The 25,978-nt window shown below is 38.3% G+C and overlaps 1 protein-coding gene across 2 annotated transcripts in view; it reads right to left on the bottom strand.

The window, feature by feature from the left end:
• dgkz (diacylglycerol kinase zeta) overlaps positions 1–20,752 on the bottom strand; it is a 59,189-nt gene extending 38,437 nt beyond the window's left edge. The window contains exon 1 of one of the 2 annotated variants that reach the window (XM_023348174.1): positions 20,023–20,752. In XM_023348174.1, the coding sequence (XP_023203942.1) occupies positions 20,023–20,180 (158 nt within the window). In that variant the 5' untranslated portion in view covers positions 20,181–20,752. The remainder of the gene's footprint in view (positions 1–20,022) is intronic. The other variant, XM_005795814.3, reaches the window with a different exon arrangement.
• Between the last annotated feature and the right edge of the window lie 5,226 nt (positions 20,753–25,978).

Raw genomic sequence — 25,978 nt, forward strand, 5'->3', positions numbered from 1 at the left:
AGCGCACCAGTCGCAGTTTCACCAGACCAAGGACAGCAGATAAAGGTCCAGAAAAATTACTAATTTTGCTGGACGATAAAATGTCCCAAAATTTATTGCACTAAGTAATAATATTATTGTTTTAGAAACAATTTTCAACTGATATCATGGAATAATGCAAGTTCACCCTCTAAAAGATTAATAAATATTAATTTTGTATCAAACACTCTACACTGGAAGTTTTCTATACAAGATAATAAAACCAAAAACAATAAATAAAAAGGAGATAAAAAGGCACAAAACTGAAATCATATTTAAAATGGGTCCGGATGAAGCAAAATTATGTCAGAATAGAAATTTTAAAGCTTATTTTAATTTATCATGTGATTAATAGATTGCTTAAGCACTAACACTTAAAAATGCTGATATAAATTTAATTGTAAAAAAATATTGTTGACATCAGTGTAAAACAAAATGTAGATTTGTTTTCCTTTAGGGATAAAGAACAAGAGTATAAATCTAAACATTTCTTATCCTGAATATTTACACACACACACGCAATGTCAAATTTATTTTTATAGCACCTTTTAAAAAAGGTTTGAAATTGCACCAAAGTGCTGTACAAAAACAATAACACAATAGAATAAGTTGATAAAAAGAGAAAAAAAATCATAATACAAAAAGACTAATAATAAGTAAATAAAATAAAAATAAGACATCAAACAGAAAAGTTACAGTATCAGGCCTCAATTAAATGCCACCGAATAAGAATAAGTTTTTAGAAGTGATTCCGAAATGATCCAGGCGGCTCTGATCCAGACTTTTAAGATGATGAAACCCTTTTCCTCACTATGAACCTCATCTGTATCCGGTTCCTCTTAATGCGGCTGTATCCAGTTGCAGGGAAACTGATCCCAGATCAGGTGAGAGTGATGGATCGGCTTTCTGATCCAGTCAGACGGGAGACAAACCACTGACGAGTCACTTCAGATCCGCAGCTATACGGGTTTAATAAAAACAGAACCGGCTTTCTCCTTCCTGCCTCCCGGGTTTGTTTTGCAGTTTTTGTCCCTGTGCTGCCATCTAGTGGTCAAACGAGTTACGGCCCATCAGCTCGGAGCGTGGAGGTGTTCCTGGTTCCTTTCCATCCTCTCCTCTCCTCCTCGGAGTCTCGGCCTCCCCTCCGGACCCGGCTATTTTTAGAAACAGGGCAGCGAGTGACAAAGATAGTCCAGGAAGTGGGTCTGTGTAATCCCTGGGTTCTGACGGCCTCACACACACTGTAATGGGGTCAGAGGTCGTTCTGCGGGTCTGTCCCGCTCCGATGGACCTCATCTGCAGAGACGGTTCTGACTCTTATCTCAAAGTGGTGAGTTGGTGCAGTAACCCAGTTCCTCTTATAGCAGAGAAAACCACCAGCGCACACACGCCAACACACACACACTTATATTTCTGACCGTATTAGGAAATTACAGTAACCTCCATTTGCTTTTTTATTTCTCTTTGCTCTTCACCATGACTGACACTTTCTTCCTTCCTTAAATAGGAAGGAAGAAAGGAAAGATAAGAGAGAAAAAGAAAGATAGGAAGGTAAGACAGAAAAAAGGACAGAAAGAAAAAGGAAGACAGTGAAAGAGAGATAAAGGCAGAGAAAGAGAGAAAGGAAAAGAGAAAGAGGAAAAAATAGAGAGAAATAGTAAAAAAAGAATGAAATAAAGAAAGAGAAAGAAAGAATGAAACGGACAGAAAAAGAGACAGAATCTGAATATGTTTTAATTCAGAAATTTATCTGTGAATCTGTTCAGATTGGAATTTTGATCAAGTTCTGGAATCAGTTCATAGTTGAAAATCTGTTCATGAATCAGTCCAAAATCTGAAATCTGAAAAGAATCTGTTTGCAAAGCTGTTGATGTTAGAATTTTGATTAGATTCTGCAGTCAGTTCATAGTCAGAATTCTGTACAAAGTCTGAAATCTGTTCAGGAATCTATTCAATGTCCTAATTTTGATCAGAATCTGGAATCAGTTCACAGTCATATATTGATTCAGAATCTGGACTCTGTTTAGGAATCTGTTCAAAGTTGGGAAATTACCACCAATAATCAGTCCGACCCAGAACACAATCTGTTCAGAATCTAGGCTTAGAATCCATCAATAATCAGATTTGAAATTGTTCAAATTTAAAATCTGTTTCTTACTTTTTTTGTCACATTTTCCTTCTGTTGACAAAAGTTCACTTTAGAAGATAAAAGTCTGGAGCTGTGAGGTTCCTGGTTGTGATCAGAACCAGATGAGAACTCATGGTCCGTTTCAGCCTGAACTCAGAACTTCACACATGACAACCTGCAGACCAATTACCCGCGAGCTCAGACACTTCCTCACGTGTCAACACGCCGTTTAGCAATGCCGGGTTGCAAAATGCCGTGTGTTGTGCTGTAGAGCCACACAAAATCTCTAAAACAAGCCGGACCCGACCCGAAACCCAAAGTGTCTGCGGCGAGACGCCGGCGGGCAGCACAAGCCCTGCTGACCTCCGGGTCGCAGAGTTTCTGTTAGTGATCCGAGAACTGGTTCAAAGTCTGAACGGTGGGAGGAAACAAAGCGGTGGCGCTTTTATTAACTTCCAGCTTCTGCAAATATTTACCTCGGACACACAGTCGCAGCATGTGAGCCGCGCGGCCGGGAAAATCTCCCAGGATTCATTTCCACTCAAAATGCAGAGAAAACGTTACATATTTCAGATTCTTCATGAGTTTGTGATCAACTCTGGCTGGTTGTGTTTTCCGTTCCCTTCATTAACGAGCTCTGTAACGTTTTTCAAATGCAGCTGCACAGAAACACGGCTGTTGTGTATTTATAAAAATGAGCTGCTTTTCATTAAAAACACCAGGGAAGCGCAGATGGTTCATCAGATCTGGATACAAAACAGACAGAAAATCCTGAAAATTACTAAAAATCCTGAAAGTTTGGGTCGATTTGCCCTTAAAGCTGAAATATCTGACTTTGATCAGAGAGAAAAATCATGCCATGACAGTTTGATTGAGACGGATTATGTGTAAAGAAAAATATAATAGCCCTCCCAGTGCTAACATTAAACAACCAATCAGAGCCAGGGGGCAGGTCTTAGCGCTGTCAATCATGTCTATTTACCTCTCCCCTTCGTGAATAATAAGGCTAGTTAGCATTGTTACCAAAGATGGTGGATAAACAGTTTTCCTGTAATGGCGAGTTGTTTCTCCGTCATTAGCACATTTAGCAGCATATAAACGAGATTGATTGACAGCACTAAGACCCTCCTCTGACTCTCATTGGTTGTTCTTGGTGCATTTCTTCAGACGGCAATAGTAGCTCTGCGACGAGGTGGAGCAGATCGATTTTTTAACAGATGATCTGAATCATAGCTAGGACCGTTACAATAACAAACTTTGCTGGATGAAAAATTGTCCCAGATGTTTTTGCAATAAACGACAATATTGTTGTTTTGAGATCATTTTCAAGTAAAATAAGGGTCATGGCATAATAACGTAAAAGCACATTCTGACCGATCTATAAACTTTAAACTGTAATGAACATTTAACACTGGAACTGGAAGACATTCCAAATATCCAAAATAAATAAACAAAAACAACAGAAACAACAAATAAAATGAACTATAAAGTCAAAAAACAAAAATGGTTAGTTGAGACTAAAGCACCAGACTGAAGACTTTCATCATACAGTTTTTGGTAGAAAAAGAGAAAAACAATAAATCATGCAAATAGAAATGATTGAGCTCGATTTAATTTATCACACATTTAATTGATTTATTGTTTATTACGACAGGCCTAACAACATAGCTTCTGCCAGTCATGAATGCTAAGGCTAGTTAGCATGGTCACCGATGATGGCAGATAAATGGTTTTCCTGCATCTTTAAGTTGTTTATCCACCTTTAGCACCATTAGCAGCTCATTCACAATCTTAACTGACACCACTAAGACCCGCCTCCTGGCTCTTACTGGTTGTTTTTGGTCTGGAGATCAGAGAAGACGCCGATCTTTCCGCAGTTTATCTGCTCAAACTGTCACAACACAGAGACTGTCCCACCAAACATGTGTCTTTTATAAAAGTTACCGCAGCTTTAAATTCTAAACTAGGGCATGGAAATCATTTCCAGGATGGAAGAAAATCTCAGTCCCAGTCACACCCATCATGCCACCTGTCACACAAAGCCAACAAACTGTTTGTTTCCTGAAAGCATAGCTGTCATGTTGCCGTATATAAACAGACGAACCTGTAAGACACAACTCAGGGCATAAAAATAGACATCAGGTCTGTTTTTTCCCCTCTGTCCCCGCCCCAAGCTGTGATGTCACAGCAGGTGTTTTCCATCAGGTGTGAGAGGTCAAAGCCCTGCAGTAGTATGAGAGAAGCCGGCGGCGGGGATTCGGTTTCAGGCTGAAACAGAATCAGAGCTCAGAGAGCGAAACCCGATCCGCCGGCGGATCAGAGTTCATCTCTGAGGAAACATAGAAAACACTCAAACATTCACACAGATCACACCTGAAACGATTAATCAGATTAATCGTGATAAATAGACTAAAATCAACTAATTTAGTAATCGATTAATCGTTAACTGGAGTATAAAGACTCAAAAAAGTCAGTTTGATGAAAAAACAACAAATTTAGAGCAGTAACAAAACTGTACAAAATAAATATACATACAGTCAGTGTAAAAACCTTTGACTTTTAGAACAGAAGTAATTATTTATTACAGTAAAGCTGTATCTGGTTGTAAATACATTTAAAAAATACAAATTGCATCTCAGTCTCACGATGAAAACTATGATGGGAACAACTGAGAAAAGAGAGAAAACGGTCATTCAGACTTAGAGTCAAGCTGCTTTCTACCTTTCTGCTATTTTAGGACGATTTACAGACATTCAGTCATATTTTCAGCTGATTGTGATCGATAAATAAGTGAGGGTGTAAACGACCGAATAGTCTGGGGGTAAATGATGGAAAGATGGAAATATTCAGGTCTAAATCAGGGATATCTATAAACAAATCGCTGAAACTGACTCACATCTAAAGCAGGCCAACAAACTGACTTCTTCACTCAGGTTTCAATGAAGAATTAATTTTTATTTTCTTCAGCAATATGACAGAACCTTTAAACAAACCAACCCAGACTATTAGTTTTATTAGTTGTGAAGCAGCTTTTCTGACGTCAGTAGTTAAGATTCTCGTACAATCAGCTGTTTCCCAGATTTTAGAAATGTTATTTGTTCACATAACAGCAAGAGGTGACATAAAAACAAAGGATGCATTCCCACCGTCCCCGTTTGTTCCGATTTAATCCAACTCCAGTTCATCTGTGTAGAAAGTCTGGTTTGTTTTTGGAGGAGAGAATGCGGAAATCGAACCAAAACACTGAACTCTGGTCTGTCGAAAGATCTAAAAATGGTTTAGTCGAACTGCAGTTCAAGTAAATATGTAAATGCAAGCAGACCGTTCCATAAGCAGGTAGTGAACTATATCACATTATCGGTAAATAAAAACAAAAAAACAAAAAGGCGCGAGGCTAGCACTTGTGGGAGAAATTACTCATTTTGCCAAAGACAAAAGAGAAATCCTACAACCGCTAAAATCTGACGCTATGGGATTTTTTTTACATTTCTCAAAGAACAAAAGTCTTCTTTTCACGTCATTTCCTTCAGTGGTTTTTGGTGCAGCACCCCCACAGGTGAGGAGGGTAAAGGTTTTTTCAAAGGGTTTGGATTAGGGGTGCACCAATTTATCGGCGTCAATTTCCTTAATTTTGGGAAATCGGTGATTGGCCAATATTTATATGAAAGTCGATCTTATCCACTGATCTTATCTATAAAACCCCCCACTGTCCTGTTTTGTGGGAGGTTTGACTGACAGACCGGCCCACGAGGTGATACCTATATATTTGGAGTTAGCAACATTTCAGACAAAAATAATTGGTATCTACCAAAATCGGAATCGGCAGGTCAGGTTTTTTTAAGATCGGTAATCGGCAATCGGTCAAAAAACTGCATCAGTGCAACTTTAGTTTGAATAATTTGACACAAACCAATGTGAAAGTGAATCGCAGAAATTGAAAATATAACAAATATTTCAATCTTTGTCCCCAATCGATCCGAGTCTACTGGAACAGAAAACACCCAAAGTGTCACGTTAATCCCTGATTAAATCCAGATTGATGTTCCTGCTCAACCTTTTCAGGTTCACAGGGAAGTCTGTTTGTACCGTAAACACCATAAATCTACTGAAAACCATAACAAGAACGCCTGTTCTCTGAGCTAAAACTGACATTTACAGCCTGTTTGCAGGCAAACAAGCAGCTTCAATCTAAATGGCAGAAATTTCTCAACAAATTGAGGAACCTGACTGCTTCTTTCCTCTTCAGACAAGAACTTCAATCTCATGCAACACAAAGTTGTAAAACATCTCAAAGTGTAGCTGAGATCTAAGGACTCATGCAGCAGCAGCAGACTGTGTTCAGGTGGAAACAGCCCAGAGTTTTCACCTGCGATCAGAGGAAGACAGACACGACCTCGACCTGACAGAGACAAGCTCCTGCCGAGATCCTTCAGGATCACAGCGAATGAAGAAGAGCTGCACTTCCTCCGACTGTCGGTTCTCATCAGCTACTCCACCCACGCTCCAAATCAGAACAAGTATCGACCAGCACAACTTCACAAAAGTAAAACATGAACTGTTTATTTAGAATTGGCTTTTTAAGGAAGCACAAGTTGTTTTCTGAATGAGATTCCAGAGAAATGGAAGGAAAAAGAAATCAGAAAAAAGATCAGTTTCAGGGCTTAACAAAGCTCTGATGGCATCAGTGTGAACAGAAACCAGCCGTTTGGACGGCTGAGTGCTCGTCTGTTGAACAGGTGATGACAGAACAGGCGAGATGTGTTCACAGCGCAGCATTTTGAAACCCAACTTATTCATTAAAACTGAAAGTAAGCAGCTTAGATCCGGTCTATCTGATCATTACTGATAAACACTCCGAGAACAGATTTAAGATGCACAGACATGAACGAGTTTCACTGCCAGTGATTCAAAAATGAGGAATGAAGAAGAAGAGCAGATGAGAGAAGGAGCCTCTGTAACTATAAAAATTTGATTTATTTTGAGTTTAACAAAATAAACTCAAAAATAAGCAAATAAATCTGAGTGTCGTCGGCGTAGAGCGTGATCAGAAAAAAAAAACAATCACGCGAAGAATCTAAAAAATGGGAAGCAATGTTTTACTATTAAATGTCAAAACTATGACAGCTGGATAACACGGTAGATAGGGATTTCATTTCACAGTTTAGTAAAGAGTTAGTTTTAAAAAATGGTAATAAATGTAGAGAGATTTGACTGACAGACCGACCCACCTGGGCATGTTAACCCAGCTGGGCTTTCTTTCTATATTTGGCAGCATTTCAGACAAAAAAAAGAAAAATAATTAAATCAATATCGGCTGAAACTGTAGCCGGTAATCTGTGATCTTGTTCATAGATCAACAGAGAATACAAATTTTATATGGACCAAAGTACTGGCAGATTTCTTGGTTTTAATTTGTGTTATATGTGATAGCAATCGAATAAGAAATAACCATTTTAGTGACATATTCAGGCTCATCCTGGATTTTCATGGTTTGGTGGATATAAATCAACGTTTATGGTGCCTGAAAGTGAACAGAACTAGCTATGGCGGCTAATAGGCGCCGTCCAAGCAGCTGGACTTGTTTATAGGTCAGAGGTGTCCAAACGTTTTGCCACTTGGGCCAAAAGGATTAAGTCATAGGTACTTCCAGGCCAAATATTTTTAAATAGAAAGACTAAAATAAAATTAATCAGTGAGATTTTTTTTCATAGAAAAGAGATGATATTTTCATTGTAGATCCAAAACGTTCAAATAATTTTACTAGGGGTGCACCAATTGCAGTTTTCTGGCTGGTCGCCAATAACCCATCTTTAAAAAGCTTAACCTGCCGATTCCGATTTTGGCCGATACCAATTTTTTGGTCTGAAATGTTGCTCAGTAAAGCAAGAGAGTTGTTGAGTTGCAACAGTGGGGTCATTATTGTTGATTGTAAACGTGCAGACATAACTTGGTGGGCCGGTCAGTCAAACCTTTCTCACCGGAGAGCAAAACAGGACAGTGGTTGATTCTTAGACATTTGCCAAGCTAGATAACATTGGTGGATCAGATCAGCTTCACATGTAAAAATCGGCCGATCACAGATCTCCCAAAGTTAAGGAAATCGGCACCCATAAGTCGGTGCACTCCTAAATTTAAATTTAATAAAATTACAGTTTCTGTATTAAAATAAATTTTACCTAGTTTTCATCTAATTTTTTTGAGTTTGATTGAACAAATTTATTCTGTTACAAGAAAAATATTTGAGTCACTTTCTTTCAAAAACAATTGCCAAGTTTATTATTATTACTTATTATAAAAGCCCTGGTTATAAAAAGACAAATACTTTGTGTTGTACTTAATATTTTCTACTGTAAGAAACGAAAATTGGTTATAATTTTACCCTCATTACAAATAAAAAGTTTGGCCAAATTTGTATAATTCTTGTATTGAAGTTCGGGGTCACAATAAAATCCCTCCAAAGGTCAGAAATGGCCCTCATGCCGCGGATACCAGGTGCTAGGTGTTCATTAACAGATCAATAAGACCTCGAAGAACCCGTAGGATCAGAGCCTACAATCAATAGCACCATGTTTAAGAGAAGTGGGCCGGGAACGCAGCCCTGAGGTACAGCACAAGTCAGAGAGACTGACTGAAAATGACAGCTGCTGATGCTGCAAAAGAAACTGATCTGCAGATCAGCTGAGTTGATAAATACCCTCAAATACCAACAAACTGATCGACAAAAGAGGTAAGAAAGTAGAAAATGTCAGATGAGATCAAACAAGCCAACTTGCATGCAAAACGAATGAACATTGGTCGAGATTACTGCACAAAGTCAGCGACAGGAATGCAATTACCCAAGCATACAAAAAGACAGAAAACATGTCAGGATCATCAACATGCAGATCATTTCCTGACTCACTGTTCAAAACAAGAGATTATTATTAGTTACAAGATTTTTGCATGTCAGGCAGTTTTTATGTGCATTAATTTAAAACTCCAGACAACCGTAGAGTATCATTTGGGCCCAACTGGTCACCACTTCTACTTTCTAGAGGCGCTGCTGCAGAATGAATGTGAGGATCCTACTGAGTAATATGCAATCACGTAAAAACGTGAAGTAGACTTACAAACAGTTAAAGGTCAACATCAATATGGAGATAAATGTCACCGTGTTTAAACATCAGCAGCTCCGTTTCAAAACAGGAAATATTCTTTACTAAACTGTAACAGCTGATCATTCAGAGCAAAGACAGAGAAAAAAGATAAACATTGAAAAAATTGGAGAAATTACAAATTTCACCTCATTTGCTCAGATTTTAGAATAATCTCAATCAGTTTTAACCAGTTTTGTGTCAGAAGCTGTAATAGCTTCAGATTGGGGTTTATGCCAGTTTTTTTATGGGGATGTTTGTTTTCTGAAAGAAAAAGTTTTGAAATACATAAGCAATAAATCAATTAATCGCGTGAAAAATTAAAGCAAAATCAATCATTTCCATTTGTATGATTTATTGTTTTTCTCTTTTGACCAAAAACTGGATAATAAAAATCTTCAACCTGACGTTTTGGTCTCAACTGACCAAAATCCTACAAAATATAATGTCACTTCATTTTTGTTTACGTTTTGTGAAGAATGAAGTTGAGCTCAGTGTTTTCTTCAGAGGTTTTTGTGTTGTTTTCTTCAGTAATTCTTGGTGCAGCGCCACCACAGGTGCGGACGGGAACAGGTTTTTCAAAAAGTTTGGATTGTTTTAAACATTGCAGTGTGAAAGTGAACCGCAGCTGAAAATGTAACGAATGTTTACATTTTGCTCCCCAGTTGAACCGAATCTATCAGGTGTGAAAACACTAATAATCAGACCAGAAAAAACTATTGATCTTTTGAAAAACTTAGTTGAGTTCATGTTGTTTTGGTGCTGGAGGGTTAAACCAGACATCACCAGGCCTCATGGCCTTCAGTAGTTTATATTTCCAGTAGCAGCAGCCAAAGGAAGCGGCAGCGTCGTTCTCCTTTGAATCCGTTGCTCGTTTCTTGAGCGGATCAGGAAGGAGAAGAGGAGGAAGGAAGTGAGGAGGAGGAGTGGAGTCTACCTCCTCATCCTCGGAGAGAGCTGCAGATTGAATCCTCTTCTCCGGAGTCCAACGCTCCCAGCAGGCACTAAAAATGAGCGCCTTTAATTAATTGCTCTGCCAATCCATTAATAGCAGCTATAATTAGAGGACCATGGGAGATCGCTGGCAGATTAAACGATCCAGCTGAATGAACCTCGGGTTGCACTTGTTACCTTTTTTATTCACCACAGAGACTTTCTAGGGCCTCATATTGTTCTTTCTAACAGACCGCTATGCTTCACACTTAGTCATATTTCATAAAAGTGTGAATATTTTCAGCTGACGGTGGGTCTAGTGCAACAAATTGTGAGTCTCTTTAGTGCAACAAAGGCAAAACTTTTTGTTTCTTGACGGCTCCTGCTAACCATGATGACAAAAATCCAGTTTGTGACTAAAAAGCATGCTGGTGTGTTACTCAGAGGTCCCTGCAGATCAAGGAAGTCTCAGATCTGGGAACACATGAGCTCAGACACATGCGTGTCCTCTGCATGTGAACGGCTCATTTAGAGCAGCAAGCATGTGGGTCATTCCAGCAGCAGGTGAATCTGTTGGGTATTTTCCTCATTTAATGCATCAGTTTAGAGTCAAATAACTACTGGGTGGATTAAAACTAATAATAACAGTAATAATTTAGCTATAAATTGCTTAAATTTAACCCTGAAAACAAAGTTGCTGCAGGGAATTAAAAGCTTGTTTCTTTTTTTTAGCATTGTTGCTAGCTGTGGGCAACATACACCTGTATTGAATAAACAGTGGAGAAATGCAGTTAAAATAAAAATACCGACAGTTTTAGGGGTTTTTAAATGTCATTAATTGGAATTTATTATGAAAACGATAAATCAAAATCTTATTATGATAACAAATTTATCACCATTAATGATAAATGATACGATACATGGCCCTGCTCAACTGTTGTTTGCAGCAAGAAGACCCTGGGTTTACATGTTCTGCCTGTGCATACATCAGTTCTTTCTGGGTACTCCAGCTTCCTCCAAAAACATGACTGGTAGGTAGGGCTGAAACAATTAATCGTGATTAATCGATTGTTGAAATTGTCAACTAATTTAATAATTGATTAATCGTTAACTGGAGTTTAGACTCAAAACAAGGTAATTTTGCTGTAAGAACAACATATTCAGAGCAGTAGACAAGCCAAAATTGCATAAAAAATATGCATATTTTGCATTTTAAGATGAAGAACCTGTAAACCTGTTCTACCCAAAACTCCTCAAGTGGCAGTTTTAGTTTCACCTGGTTTTTGCATCCAGGTAATAAAAAGTATATTTTTCCTTATTTTGAAAAGAAATTTAATTATTTGTATATTTTCATCTTTTAATACACCTGTATTAAAATAAGCTTAAGAGGTTTAAATAATCTGCAAAATTTGAAAATGTATATTTGACTAATCGATTAATCATCACAATAATTGATAACTAAAATTAACGGCATCCCCTCTGTTAGTCTCTAAATTGGCTCTGTGTATATGTTTGCGTCCCAGTGACGATCTGCTAATAAATGACTACAGATGACGGATTGATGTTTCTTCCAGAATCTCCCTTTGCGAAGACAAAAAGAATCAGAAAAATTATTTCAGCGTAGATCAGGGGTGTCCAAACTTTTTGTCACATGGGCCAAACTCATCAAGTCAAAAGTAATCATGTGTTGAGAAAACTTAAAGACCTAAAATAAAGCAAATAAAGTTGTTTGATTGTTTTTTGTTTTCTAGCAAAGGAATGTTGTTCATCACAGATCAAAAATTTGAAAGTATTTTGCACATTTGCTGTATTAAAAGAAATCTGGTTTTTAGCTTATTTTGGCTTTGTTGTAAAAAATTATTCCCAGTAAAAGAACAGGATTAGGCTCTCTCAAAAGGCTATCCAAATTCAATAAATTAAATTAAAGCTGATTTTGGTGCAACAAAGTTGGCATTTCAGAAAAACTCTCTGGATGTATATGACTATTTATTATAAAAGATTGTTTATAAAAACACATGTTTTTATAAGTACACACATAGTTTAACTTTTTATATCATAAGAAAATTATGTCCGTAATAATTTTGCCCTAAAAAGTAATCTGCATCAACCACCTGTGCTGGACGGGACAGATTATTTTTTAACTGAAGTAGGAGGCCACAAAAATATGGCCAGGGACCACAAATGGCCCCTGCGCCGCACTTTGGACACCCGTGGTTTAGATAACACCCATCTGGTGCAGATTGTGTTTTATCACAGGTGTTTAGTTTCCCATTTCTGACAGAAGCTCACAGAAAACGACTCTGTCTCATCTTATTCAGGTTTAGCTTCACCAAATTAGCATCATGTGAACCGTTGCTCCACTCACATCGCATGTTGAACGAACCGCACGCATTATGAAGCCTGGTTAAGTTCTGATTCGTCCGTTTTGTTTATTTTTACAGTAACTGCGTTTCCCTATGAGGAGAGTAAATGTTGTAATGCTTCATAAAACAGGAACAAGATTCAAATGAAATGCTTTAACGACCAAACACTTCAGCAGGTTTTAAAAAGCATAATTTATGTGAAATATGAGAAATGTACGTGTTAATTAGAAACCGATTCTCAATTGTCTCCATAGACCTTCATCCTGCAGCCAATAGATATGAATCTAGACCAAAAATAACTAAATGAATGGTTTTAGATGTGAAAATGAAGAAATTAAAGGTATTTCTATGGAGGAAGTAGAAAAACCGATTAAGTAAAATAAGTCAATTTCTCTTCATATTAATATTTCTAATATTTCTAATATTTCCACTGACATGAAATTCACACAAGATGTCGGCAGCAACCCAAGCAATCGACTACTGGGTTGGAAATCGAAGCAATTAATCCAAAAATGAAGGAATGGATGAACACAGAGACAACAGGAAGAAGTATTGAACAGATGGTACTAAAAGTACTGATGCACCGATATGAAAATTTGGGCCGATGCCTATATTAAAGGGGCAGTATTACGTATTTTCCAGGCACAAAGTGCAATTTCATACCATAATCAAGTAATTATATTACCTTCAGTAATTATAATATTCTATATATATTAAATATGACTTAAATTAAATTTTGCGCCTCGAAATTGGGCCTCTGTCTCTTTAAAATCTCCTGCTCTTTTTGAAACTCTGCTTTCAGGAAGTCATCACAACACCTCTCCTCTATAAACCCTTTAACAATGTGTTGTTGTTTTTTTTTTTACCAGCGTTTCACTGAGAAGTAGTTGCTATAATGAGCTCAGCAGATTCTCAGTTCCACCACATGTTTGCTAATTGCTGCTGGCTAGTCTGAAGGGGCGCTCTTTGAGGCGGAACCGCGGAAACTGCAGCTCAGAGGAAGAGCTGCGCCTTGAAGGCGGGGCTAGGTCCACCCAGGTGTTTTGCACAGCCGAATGGTTGCCATGGAGACTAAATGATTTCTCAAACATACATGAAAGAATCAAAGCAACACTCCAAGTTTGTTTTTGATGAGGAAATAACATTATATAAAGTGCGAACTGAATACAACTTTCCAAAATGTAAACAAAAAATTATTTCTACTTTTGGATTATTGCTCCAGTATGTTAAAATTTTAGAAATGTTGTTTTAAATTGTTTTGCGATGTTTTATGGAGTTTGTTTTCACCAATCATATAACCTTGTTCAATACCTCTGTAATTAAAACTTTTTTTTAAAATTTAAACAGTATTCCTCCTGATATGTGCAAATGCATTTCAGCAGATTTCTTTGCTTTCCGTTTCCTTCCTGTTCAATTCCTATTTCCTGCATCATCCCAATTCACTCCAGTAACTTCCACTGTGGATCAATTTTCCTTGATTTCTTTGTATGTGTGTATTTTACATCAAAGGTGAGAAAAACATTACTTACTTCACCCGCTGTAAATAATTTCTTAATTTCCTGTTAAAAAGTTTCTAATTTCAAAGGATAATCCTGTCAACAGTCTAGACTTTTCAAGTTTGTTGTTTGGAAGTTCAGAGATCAAACATTTTGATGATTTCTAACCTTTGTCTGTTTTATTTGCACACATTTATCTGCCAGTAAATGAAAAAAGGAAGCCAGTCATGATTGCTAAAAATACCAACGATGAGTCAAGATGTCAGGTCAACGACGGTTCAAACGGTCAAACAGAAACTTCAAACGCAAACCGCAAGAGAAATAAAACATGATTAAGGAAAATCCAGCAACAACAATACATTTTAGCTGTTAATCAAGTCTCTTTCTAGAAGGAAAAGCTTCTCTGGTGTTAAAGATTTGAATCTTTTCTTTTTGTTTGCATGAATTGAAAAGTTTTAGGGTTTCGGTTTGTCCTTTGGACCGACTCTTTTTAAACTTCTTTCATATTTTTGATATTTTTCTTCACTTTTAGATGCATACAAAGGAATTCCTGGTTTATAATTACAGCATTTTGTTCATACCAGATCCGACTTTATTGCTTTCTTTTCTAAAAAAAGAAATTATGAATGATATTTTCAAAAAGGAGTTTTTATTTCGATCATTCCTTCTGTTCGCCTTGGGACCAAGCTATAAGAATTTTTGTTTAGTTACGAGAATATAATGGTAATATTATCAGAATAAAGATGTAATTGTACCAGAAAAATGTCTCAAAATTATGAGGAAAAAAAAACTTTGAGTTTGAGATCTAATGTGGCCAAATAAATTAATGTAGTTCTTGTTGTTGCTCAGTCATTTTAAAGATAATAATTTCATGCTGATGTGTTCAAATATTATTTTATTTGTAAAACTGATACCAAAGTATAACTTCACAAGATGCTCAACTTTCCTCATTTTATGTTTTTTGTGTAACGAACATACAAGTCCTCATAAAATTACTGCTTCATTCTCCTAATATCATAACATAATTCTGGCAATATTACAAATTTATTCTCGTATTATTTAAACTCTTTTGCCATATGTCTTCATTGTACACATATTATGACTTTATTCTCGTATTTAAAAAATAAAAAAATTGTAGCCTGGCCCTGAATTAGTTGACCTGAATTAAAAGTTCAAATAAATACTATAAAACACGCTTCTCAAACAAAATGGCCGCCCTGGACGCGCTGACATCATTCTGAAGAATAGCCGGAAAAAAAACAGATTTCCCAAAAAGTCTTCAAAAACCAAATATTTGATTGATAATTGATTTATTACCCAGTCCTACTATAAATATCAGTCAGAAAGACAAAGTGTCTGATACGTTTTGGTTCTTTTCGGTTTTTATTGAATTTGTTTCAGGTTAAAGTAAAAAGCAACAACAACTCCATGTGGAAAAGAAAAAAAAGGTCAAGAAACTGAAGCATTTGTCTTTTTTAGGGCAGCAGGTTTCCAGATCTGGTCTAAACAGCATTTACAATCTTTTTATAGTTTCTGTGGCAAAATAAAACAATTAAAAAACACCCCCAAGATCAGATCATATCTGTAACCGTTTTCACTGAAACTCTGACTCGCTTCAGCGCTTAACGCCAGCTGGAAACATCTGGATGAAGATGAAAACCACAGCAGGATCGTTTCTCTCTTCCTGTGCATGCAGAGGCGTCCGCCGACTGTCACAAACTAATTTCACTGTTTTCTAATTCATAGAGGCTCCATAAATCTCCTTTCGATTCATTTTAGAAATGAGTGGAGTAGAAGCATCATCATCAGGAAAACATCTTTCGAGCTGTAAATATTCAGAGTTGATCTGAAAATGATCGCCTCTGCTGGATTTTTCGCATGTAAACCTCCGACTCAAAAGTTTCCAGTAAATTAAAACGTCAAGCACGTTGTTTTGGAGCATCTGAATCGGCATTTAATTATACAAAATGGCAAAAGATGATGAAAAGTTTCCGAATCGAGGCTTAAAACAGCAGAAAACAGCGAAGGCACAAGGAAACTGAAAAATGTTTTGTAATGCGAACCGATCTGATGGGAAACAGATTCATAGAAACTAAACTGGTGACGAAACATTTACTTAAACAATAATAGAGAGCGGAGGAGTCGTATGGTAATTCACAAAGAGCGCTGAAACGTCAAATGAAACTAAATTCAGATTCATTCCCATCTAAACATCCGGTCTCAACTATAAATGGGCTTCATGTCGTTCCATCAAAGAAATAACGCAAAATCCAATAGATAAAATAATAACTCAATATAATATGTCTGATAAAATGTTGATAATTTCACTGAATTCCAATCCAGAACAGCAAAGCATTCTGGGGGATGTAGGCAGATGAAACGCTTTAGCAGCTCAACCTCTCACAGCTAGCTAAAAAATGTTGGTGGAATCAACTGACTCTCTCACTCTTTGGTTACCTAGCAACTCTCTCACTCTTTTTGGTTACCTAGCAACGGCCTGTTGAGTACATGCAGCAGCAGTTTCAAGCTCCCCCCACCAACATATTCGGCAATGTTGCCAGACGAGGCCGGTTTCTGCTCAGCTTTTAAGCTTGTTTGGCTGTAAAAAAAACAACTTTGGTAGGTTGTTAAATTTTTTTACTGTTTTTCACAACAATGGCTGGGATTTTTAGGAAGGTTTCATATGGAAATTCTTTCAAAATAGTTGTCACTGTGTGGCAGAAAACCACATAACTTTTAATAAAATGCAGTGTTACTGCACTTATCTTGTTAGTTAATTTATTTTGAAATGGCTAGTATTTGTTGAATGTGACATCATCAATGTTTAGTTATTGGTTAATCAAGTGTCGCTAGTGTAAAACAGAGGTTCCAACATGATTTAAAAAAGACACCTGAACGCCCCCTACAGATTGGAGCCCTGGGCTACTGCCCCGACATCAGGCCCAGTTTATGAATAAAAACATGGCCACCACCAATACTGTTATGTTTAAAGCCGAAATATTGTGCAACTCTAACATAAATGTAGTTCGACTACAAAGTAAACATGGAGCAAAAAAAACATCAATAATTTCTAAGAGGAATTTGTCTTTTAAAATCTTGAACACAGAAGAATTATTTTCTGTATCAGGTTTTCGTATTTATCCAGAGCTGAAACACACAGAGCCAAATTTCAGGTTTTCTGGGAAATCTGACATTACTGATGACCGGCGGATCAAAAAACCAATCAAATTCCACAAAACAGCAACAACAATGAAATATGTTGAGTTTTTTTTTTATCCGCAGTAAAATAAACCTGTCAGCTGCACACTGCAAAAACACAAAACCTCACAAAGTACTTTTGGTCTAGTTTCTATTGGAAAATATCTTAATACACTTAAAATAAGACACAACTAAGTCAAAAGTAACTATTTAGCAAGATTAAGGAGCTTGTTTTAGATCATTAATTCCTTATTTCTGATTTCAAAAACATGAGTTCTACTAGCAGATAATTGTACTTATAACAAGACATTTTATTTATGTTTTAAGTGATATATCTGTCAGTGGAACTGTTACTTTTTGATCAATATTAATATTATTGTGCCTAAAAGTTACTTGTAACTTATTACACTCGATTTTCCTCGATGGCAAATTTATAAAAGCATATTTTTTGTGTTCACTTAATATCTGTATGTCTATAAGTCAAATTCTGTTTCTGTCCACAAACTTGGCAAATAAAGCTAATTGTGAAAATCGTTTTTGGATTTTTTTTTTTATATTTAAAGTTAAGCAAATAGTCGGAAAGCTAAAACTTCCCATCAGAGTTACCTGCAGATTCCTGCATCATAAAACAATAAACCGGCCTAAATTTTCAGCCCTCAGAGTTGAAATAAAAACGAATTATTTCAGCATTGTGTCGTCTTTTCTGAATGTTCGTCTCGACAGAGCAGAAATTCCTGGGTAGTCATGAAAGCTTTCTGTTTCAGGCTAAACTGCTGCTCTTCCTCCAGACGTGAAACCGTCAGAAACATGTTGCTGCTGCTGCACCAACATGCTGCATCATCACAGCTGGATGCAAATCAAAACAGGACCTGCAGGTTATTTAACATCTTCTGCTGTGATCACGGTTTTATGTTCATTACTAAATATCTTCCTTAGACCTTAAAGGTAGGGAGGAAAACACTTTACACTTTTGTTCCCACGGTGGCTCAGCTTTATTCTTCTTTCACATTTAGAAAATATTAAACTAAATCACATGGACGTTCTGCAGAAACACAGATCTCTCAGCTTTATGAGCAAATTGATCATTTATTCATTTCAAAACGGCGTCTTCGGTCAGAGGCTTCTTCAGATTCACTGTAATACAGACTGCTACAGCAGATCTTTCCTGCCAACAGCCATCACCATGTACAATACGTATTTGAAGAATTTTAATTAATGTGAGTTACAACAACATTTAATTTCCCTTTGGGATCATATGAATTGTGTTTCTTCCTCCCTTCAGGTTTTATTTCCGGTTATTTAGTCTAAATAAAAATTTCTAAGGATTAAACCCGTTTCAATTACCATTTCTACTATTTGTCAGTTATCTTTAATTGTTTTCTGGACCTGATTTTGTCTGTAATAAGTTTTCAGTCATTAAAAATGTGTTTATATTGCGCGAGCATATTTCTCCGCTCCAGGACTGAACGGGTTCAGAAAATGTTCTTTTCTAATTCAAATTGAATGAATCATTTTTTTCAATCAATTTTTGCCCAATGCAGTTTAACAACTGACATACAAGTAACTTTTCAGCACAGGAGCTTGTTTTAGGTCAATAATTCCTTAAGTTAATATAAATGAAAAAAAAAAACTAGCTCAACTGGCAGATTATTTCACTTAGAACAATAAACTTTCCCTTCTTACAAGTGAAATAATCTCGTGCAGCTAGTACATTGTCAATTTTTCGGAATTAGTTACTTAAAGGAAGCTCCTATATCTTGCTGAAAAGTTACTTTGAAATTAGTTTTGCCTTATTTCAAGTCTACTAAGATATCTGCACTAAAAACTAGACAAAAATACTTGCTAAAATGTTGTGTTTTTGCAGCTGTTCTCTTTTTATTTTCTGAAATAAATGTCTGATTCCTGCTCAGATCGCCCAGGTCGACAGGTTCAGTCAACCTGGGTGTATTTGTTGCAATGCTCCTTGTGTGTTCTCATGTAATAAGTTAAATAATTTGTTGTAATTACCGGTTGCAGTCTTCTGGCTGATCACTAACTGATCTTTTAAAAAGCCGTTCTGCCGATTCTGTTTTTTGCCGATACCATTTTTTTTTTATTATCAGAAATGTCGCTCAATATAGCAAGACAGTTGTTGAACTGGTAACAGTGGGGTGACTATTGTTAACCGTATACGTGCAGACATGACCGGGTGGGCTGGTCTGTCAGTCAAACTTATCTCACTGGAGAGCAGAAGAGGACAGAGGTTGATTTTTAGACCTTTGCTGAGGTAGAGAAGATCGGCTTCGCATGTAAAAATCGGCCGATTACCGATCTCCAAAATTAAGGAAATCGGCTGGCCGATGAATCAGTGCACCCATAGTTGTAAAGCTACTTATTGTGTGTTCCCATGTTATAAGTGAAATTATCTGCCACTGAAATTAGAACTTTATATCAACATAAGGAATTATTGACTTAAAACAAACTCCTACAGCTTGGTGAAAGTTAGTTTTACATTAAATCAAGTGTACTAAGATATTTGAACCAAAAACACTTGCTAAAATGTGTTTTGCAGTGTTCTGGTAGCATTTATGATAATCTTCTATGTTTGCAGCTGTTCTCTTTATATTTTCTGATAAAAACGTCTAATTCCTGCTCAGATCTGTCCAGTTTACGCTCTCTAGCCCTGTGGGTTTCACTCAGCCATGTGTGCGTCTGTTGCAAACCCGCTTTTCGGCGGAAACGCATCAAAAAGGAGCAGAAGAGGAGCAACTCACTTCCTGCAGAAGATCCTGAAGCCGAAGGTCCTGCTGTTTTGCTGGCAGCTGGGCGCCGGGGCCTCGGAGGGCAGCTCTGCGTTGGAGGCTGAGGAGGACGATGGGGAGGTGACGGGCTGCTCCTCCTGCTCCTCCTGCTGCTCCTCCTGCTGCTCCATATCCCCCTGCTCCGCTCACAGGCTGGGCTGGTCCGGGGTCAGCTGCTGCGGGCTGCACGCAGCCATGCTGACAGCTGCTCAACTTTCCACTGACAGCTCTCAGACACAGGAAGTGCAGCTTCAGATCTTCCGCGTGCCAAGCTTCACTTCACAGCAGGAAGCTGAAACTCTCAGTTGTTTTTTCTTGTTGTTGTTGAGGAGGTGGAGGTAGTTGGGGTAAAATGGGGGGTGTTGGTTTCTACGCTCACCTCCTTACTTCCTTCCTGGTCCTAACTAACCCTCCCAGCCTGAGGAAGCCTCTCTCCTCTGCATGCTCTCTGAACACAGCTGCATATCCAGGAAGTTTCCAAACAAATGAAGAGGAAAAACTCGGGGCTCCTCTTCCTCCCGGCTCCTCTTCCTCCTCTCGGTTCGACCTGTTGCTGCTCCTCTTCACAGTTTGGCCGAGTCCAGCGTCTCTGCTGTTGTGCTTCACTCTTTTCTCTTGACTTTTTATCTCAGCTCTCTGTCTCTCCCTCTCCTTTTCCTCCCTGTCTCCGCCCACAGTCCCGCTTCTCGGCTTCCGATTGGCTGGTTACAGAGAGGGGAGCTCTGCTGCCACCTGCCGGCGCCCGAGTCGCCCTGCAGGTGCAGAAAGGAGACCTAAGAAGAAAGGAAACGAGAGGAGGAAAGTAGTGAACTCATTTTTTTTCCAGGAGACTCATATTTCGTTTTCTTTGTGTTCACTAAAATCGGAGGTTTCAGGTGAAACTAATCATGCTGCTCCTCTTCACCGCATGAGTTTGCTCCTCTTCACTTGGATCGCACCTCTGCAGCTCGGCTCGGTTTGCCCTCCCACATACGTTTTACATAAAGATGGTGAAAACATCCCACACTGCAGTGAAGCAGAGGTCGCGCGGCCGCACCGAGACCCACGCACGCTACTTCACCGCATGCACGTGGCGGCTTCATCCCCCGGGTTCCCGCTCTAAGGAGGAACCGCACCGTGAGATGAGGCAGGTTATTTTTGACAGCCAATTAAAACAGAGGTGCAGCGGGCAGGAGGACGGTTAGCATGAAAAGAAAAAAAAAAGATCTTCCACGTGCGCTGCGGAGCACACACAATGCTAGAAATCATAAAAATTAAAAAAACAAACAACAACAAAGAAAAAACATTTCCAAATCCAACTGTATCTGCTTCAGTACAGAGAGGGACAGCTAATATGTAGACACATTTTCATTGCACAAACAGCTGTCAAACACAACATGCAGACTTGTGGCGCCCGCTGCAGCCTGGCGCCCCCATGCATCACATATAAGGGCCGCAACACAGAGAGAGCGACAAATGACAGCGAGGAATGGCTCTAATGGCCTCTAGCTGTGATTTCCATTAACCATAAAATTGCACAAATTAAAATGACAAAAATAATTTTACTTAAAGTTTTGTGCACTAGGATGAGTTGGTTTTTGAGCCAAATGGAAACATTACAAGTCATACAAGTCACAAGTCACAACAGCGAGATGTTACTACTGGCGAAAACGCTGAAGAAGTTGACAGGAAGTAGTAGGAAGATTTTGTTTTGTTTTTTTATTATTTTATTTTAATCATCCAGCAAGAACAAGTCGTTGATTACAGGGATAACCGCAGATACAGCGTTCGAACCGAGTCCACTACAATCAACACTCTGAAAACTCAAAAACTCGTCATGGATCAGAGCACAGGGAACGCTGCGGCATGGTGTGACCTGCTGTCAGAGCGGATCTGGTGGATCAAACGAGTGGGACGTGAAGCCTGTTTGGGGCCCGGTTCGTCCCACATAATCACATCATGCAGAGCGTCTGCAGCTGGGCGGGGACAGATATCTGTCCTGCAGCTCCGACAGCACACACACACACTCTGCAGGTAATCCCATTACCCATCCCTGTAACACAGTACCATCATAAACTACTGTTTGATCCTCACTTATTACATTACGCATAATGAGCCGATGAAACGTGCTCAGAACCGAAGGAGGCGTGATCGCAGACACCAAACTCACATTTATTCATTTTAAAAAGTTAGGACAGCTAATCTGCCCTGCTACAGACTGGCGACCTGCCCGGGGTGACCCCGCCTCTGGCCCGGAACGCCAGCTGGAGAAAGTCACCTCCCGACCCGTTTAGGGACAAGGGTGTAAGAAAATGGATGGATGGACAACTAATCATAAAGATATTTAATATTTATCTGAACATTTCATGTAACTAAAACAACAAAAACAAAGAAAATTGAACTTTAAAATGCTCTTATATAAAATGCAGTTTATAGTGAAGAATAAATTAGAACACATACAAAGTTTTTTTTGTCAGATCTCTAGTGTAAATATGTTAGCACACTTTAAATAAGACAAAACTAACATATAAGTAACTTTTCAGCAAGATATAAGAGTAAATAATTCCTTTCTTTAAAAGTATTAGTTCCATTGACAGATTATTTCACTTTTAATCAGGAGGAAATGTCTTTTTATGAGGGAAATAATCTGAAAACAGAAAACGTTTTTTAAAAAATATTAAGGAATTGTTTTAAACAAGTTCCTGTATATTGATGAAAAGTTACTTATAAGTAATTTTTGTCTTATTTCAGTTTTACTAAGATATTTGCACTAGAAACTGGATCAAAATACTTGGTAAAATGTTGTGTTTTTGCAGTGCAACCTCATTTATTCCTACTAAAAATGACTTAAACCACAGTTAAATCAACTTGAGGTGGGCAATATAGACTTAAAGTTTTATCACAATATTACATGGAGTTACTGTCATAACAATAAAAGTGACAATAATAACTATTGCTTGTTTTTTAGCTAACTGTAAGGCTAATACACCAATCATATCCCCACAAATATAAATACTGCTGTTGAAAAACATTTGTATCGCTTCTTTAGGGCATCGGTGAGAAATAAAAAAATATGATTTGTATCACTGAACTGCACACAGTAACTGGATATAGTCATATTTCCTGATTTATTGATATATAATGATTTAATTTATTTGGTAGGAACAATGAACATTAACATTTTTGTAAATGTACCAGAATTAATCAAAAGGTCAATTTCTCTTAAAAACAAATAAAGGTTATATAAACAAGGTTTAAATGAATTAATTGCACAAATTTAGTAAATAAATGCAAAACTTTATTGAAAAAACAGTGGAATAAAATAGTAAATATAACAATCCCAACCATATGGACAGTTTTAGGATTTTTAAACATCATTACTTGGAATTTATTGTGACAGCGATTAATCAAAATCTTATCACAATAAGAAATTTATAGCAATAAATGCAGCATAAAAACTGACCTAGATCTGGTTTTTTGCTTTTTCTTTTTGATTGCTGCTTCTCATATGTGGTTCTGGTTCCGGGGAAGCAGAGTAGGGTTAGTTTTTCTTTCATGTAAATAATCCCCACCGGCATTTTATTAATAGCAAACGAAAGTAAAGATGTGTTTGTTGATGTTCGGCTTCCATCGGTTTGAGTCAGACGTGACACGTCTCTGTGAAAAGCAGCCAAAGAAATTCCTCATCTCGTCTTTCACCCAGCAGGACCAGAAACTCCAGTCGGGCGCGGAGCCTGAAAGGTGAGCCGATGGGGTCGCGTCAGGACGCGGATCAACTCCGATCCGGGTTTGTTTAGACGCGGGACTCGTCCTGTTTGACTTGTCATAGACTCAAGGAATTTTCTTGCAGAAAAGATCCCTGCGGCTATTTTTTAAAAACATCTTTCTGTCTTTCACACCCCTTTTTGTTTGACAGTCATTTCTTCCTGTCATCTGGATGTAGAGATAAATCATTTAACTGCTTGTGTTTGTCTGATACGGACCAGATCTGAACGTGTGAGACAACAGAATGGGTGCAGGCCCACCAGCTATGTTTAGTCCGCTTTAATCAAACAGTTTAGTTCGTCTACAAGGTCCAGTTTGTTTGGGGAGGTGTGAATGCGCATTCGAACTCTGATGCGGACCATAAAAGCAAACTCTGGTCCACCTAAAAACCTCGGCCTTGGTTCGGTTGAAATTATCTCTGGTGTGTTTTGTGAATACCAAGCGGACCGGAGGTCACCAAAAAAAAAAGGAAGTGGAATATGGCGCAGGACATTCTGGGTAAATACAACCAAAACAAAGTAGCACCTTAGCGGGAGAAATGGCTTGTGTGGGTTTTTTTTACCAATGACAAAAGAGAAATCCTACAACTGCTAAAATCTGACGCCATTTTTCTTTACATGCAAAGAAGGAGGTTTCACTCAGTGTCTTCTTCATGTCGTTTCCTTCAGTGGTTCTTGGTGCGAAAGTGAACTCTAGTTCGCTTGGGTCACAGTTTGGCTGAAGTGAACTCTGGCTTGGTTTAAATACATATGTGGATACAACAGGACCAGAGACAGCTCCAAAATCAAGAAGTGGAATACGGCGCAGGGCATTCTGGGTAAATACGACCAAAACAAACGAGTCTCTAGAGCTACCAGGACTTTTACCAAAGACAAGAGAGAACTCCTACAACCGCTAAAATCTGACACTACTCCAGTTTTGTTTACATTTCGTGAAGAAGGAAGTTGCTCTCAGTGTTTTCTTCTGAGGTTTTTGTGTTGTTTCCTTCAGTGGATCTTGGTGTAGCGCCTCCACAGGCGGGGAAAGGTACAGGTGTTTCAAAGGGTTTGGTTTGTTTGACACAGTGCAGTGTGAAAATGTAACAAATATTGCAATTTTGGTCCCCAATCGAATTGTCTACTGAATTATCAGCTGTGAAAAAATCCTTAGTCCACTTCCTGGTTTGGAGAGGTCTCCGGTCCACTTGGTGTTCACATATGAATTCAAACCTCACCAGAGTTCACATTTTTGGAGTTCGATTGTGCATTCACATCTCCCCAATTGAACCGGACCTTCTGGACAAACGGACTGGAGTATGATGAGAGCGGACTAAACAGGGCTGGTGTGAATGCAGCCTTCGTTTGCTGCAGAGTGAACCTTGTTCCTCAACCCTGGATCTCCTTAGACTGTCGGTTTTCTGTACCCGGTTCCTGTAGCCTGAACCGGCCTGCAGCCTCGTCCTGCTGTGGTTTCTGAGTCTGTGTGGGATGTGGAGGATCAGTGGGAGGCTCAGCAGCGTGAACGTTGGAACATCCGAAGGAGAATATTTGTGGATGAAATCCGCAGATGTGGAGCGGAGCCGCAGTGGAGGTGGAGGCAGGTGGAGAGGCGCCACATCCAGCCCCCTCCTCTCCGTCTTTTACATAAAGAGCGTTATGAAATCCCGTCGACAATCTGCTCGGATTCACTCAAGCCGCTCTCATGAGTCACTTCCAGCTGCTAAAAGTAGCAGAGCTGCCGTTATGTCATCAGAGGGCAGTGTTTCCCTGCGTCGAGGAGCTCTGTGGGCTCAGATACTGGAGTGTGAGCTTGTTTCCTCTTCACACCGACTCTGCTGCTTCCTACAGAATCATGACTCCGAGTCTGCTCACAAAAACCCTCCGAAGGTCTTTTATGATTAGGGGTTTAGTCATTTATCTCTTCTGATTCACAAAACATTTAGAGCAATTAGAGACTCTTTAAAAATATCCTCTAAAACAGCTGACTAACCTTAAATAAACTGTGCAAATTGGAATTTGGTAAATAAATTTGCTTAATAGAAAAAAGATAGAAAAAATTTAATCATAATCAACAAATTTGGACTACTTCTTTCACACACACAAAAAAAACCCCAGAATAAACTTTAATGTTGAAGAGGAAACTGATTTCTGCAAAAAATAATGACAGTGAAGTAAAAATATGCAACATGATAGGTATAAATATTCAC

This window comes from Xiphophorus maculatus, chromosome 2 (genome assembly GCF_002775205.1).
Source record: "Xiphophorus maculatus strain JP 163 A chromosome 2, X_maculatus-5.0-male, whole genome shotgun sequence".
Lineage (NCBI taxonomy): Eukaryota > Metazoa > Chordata > Actinopteri > Cyprinodontiformes > Poeciliidae > Xiphophorus > Xiphophorus maculatus.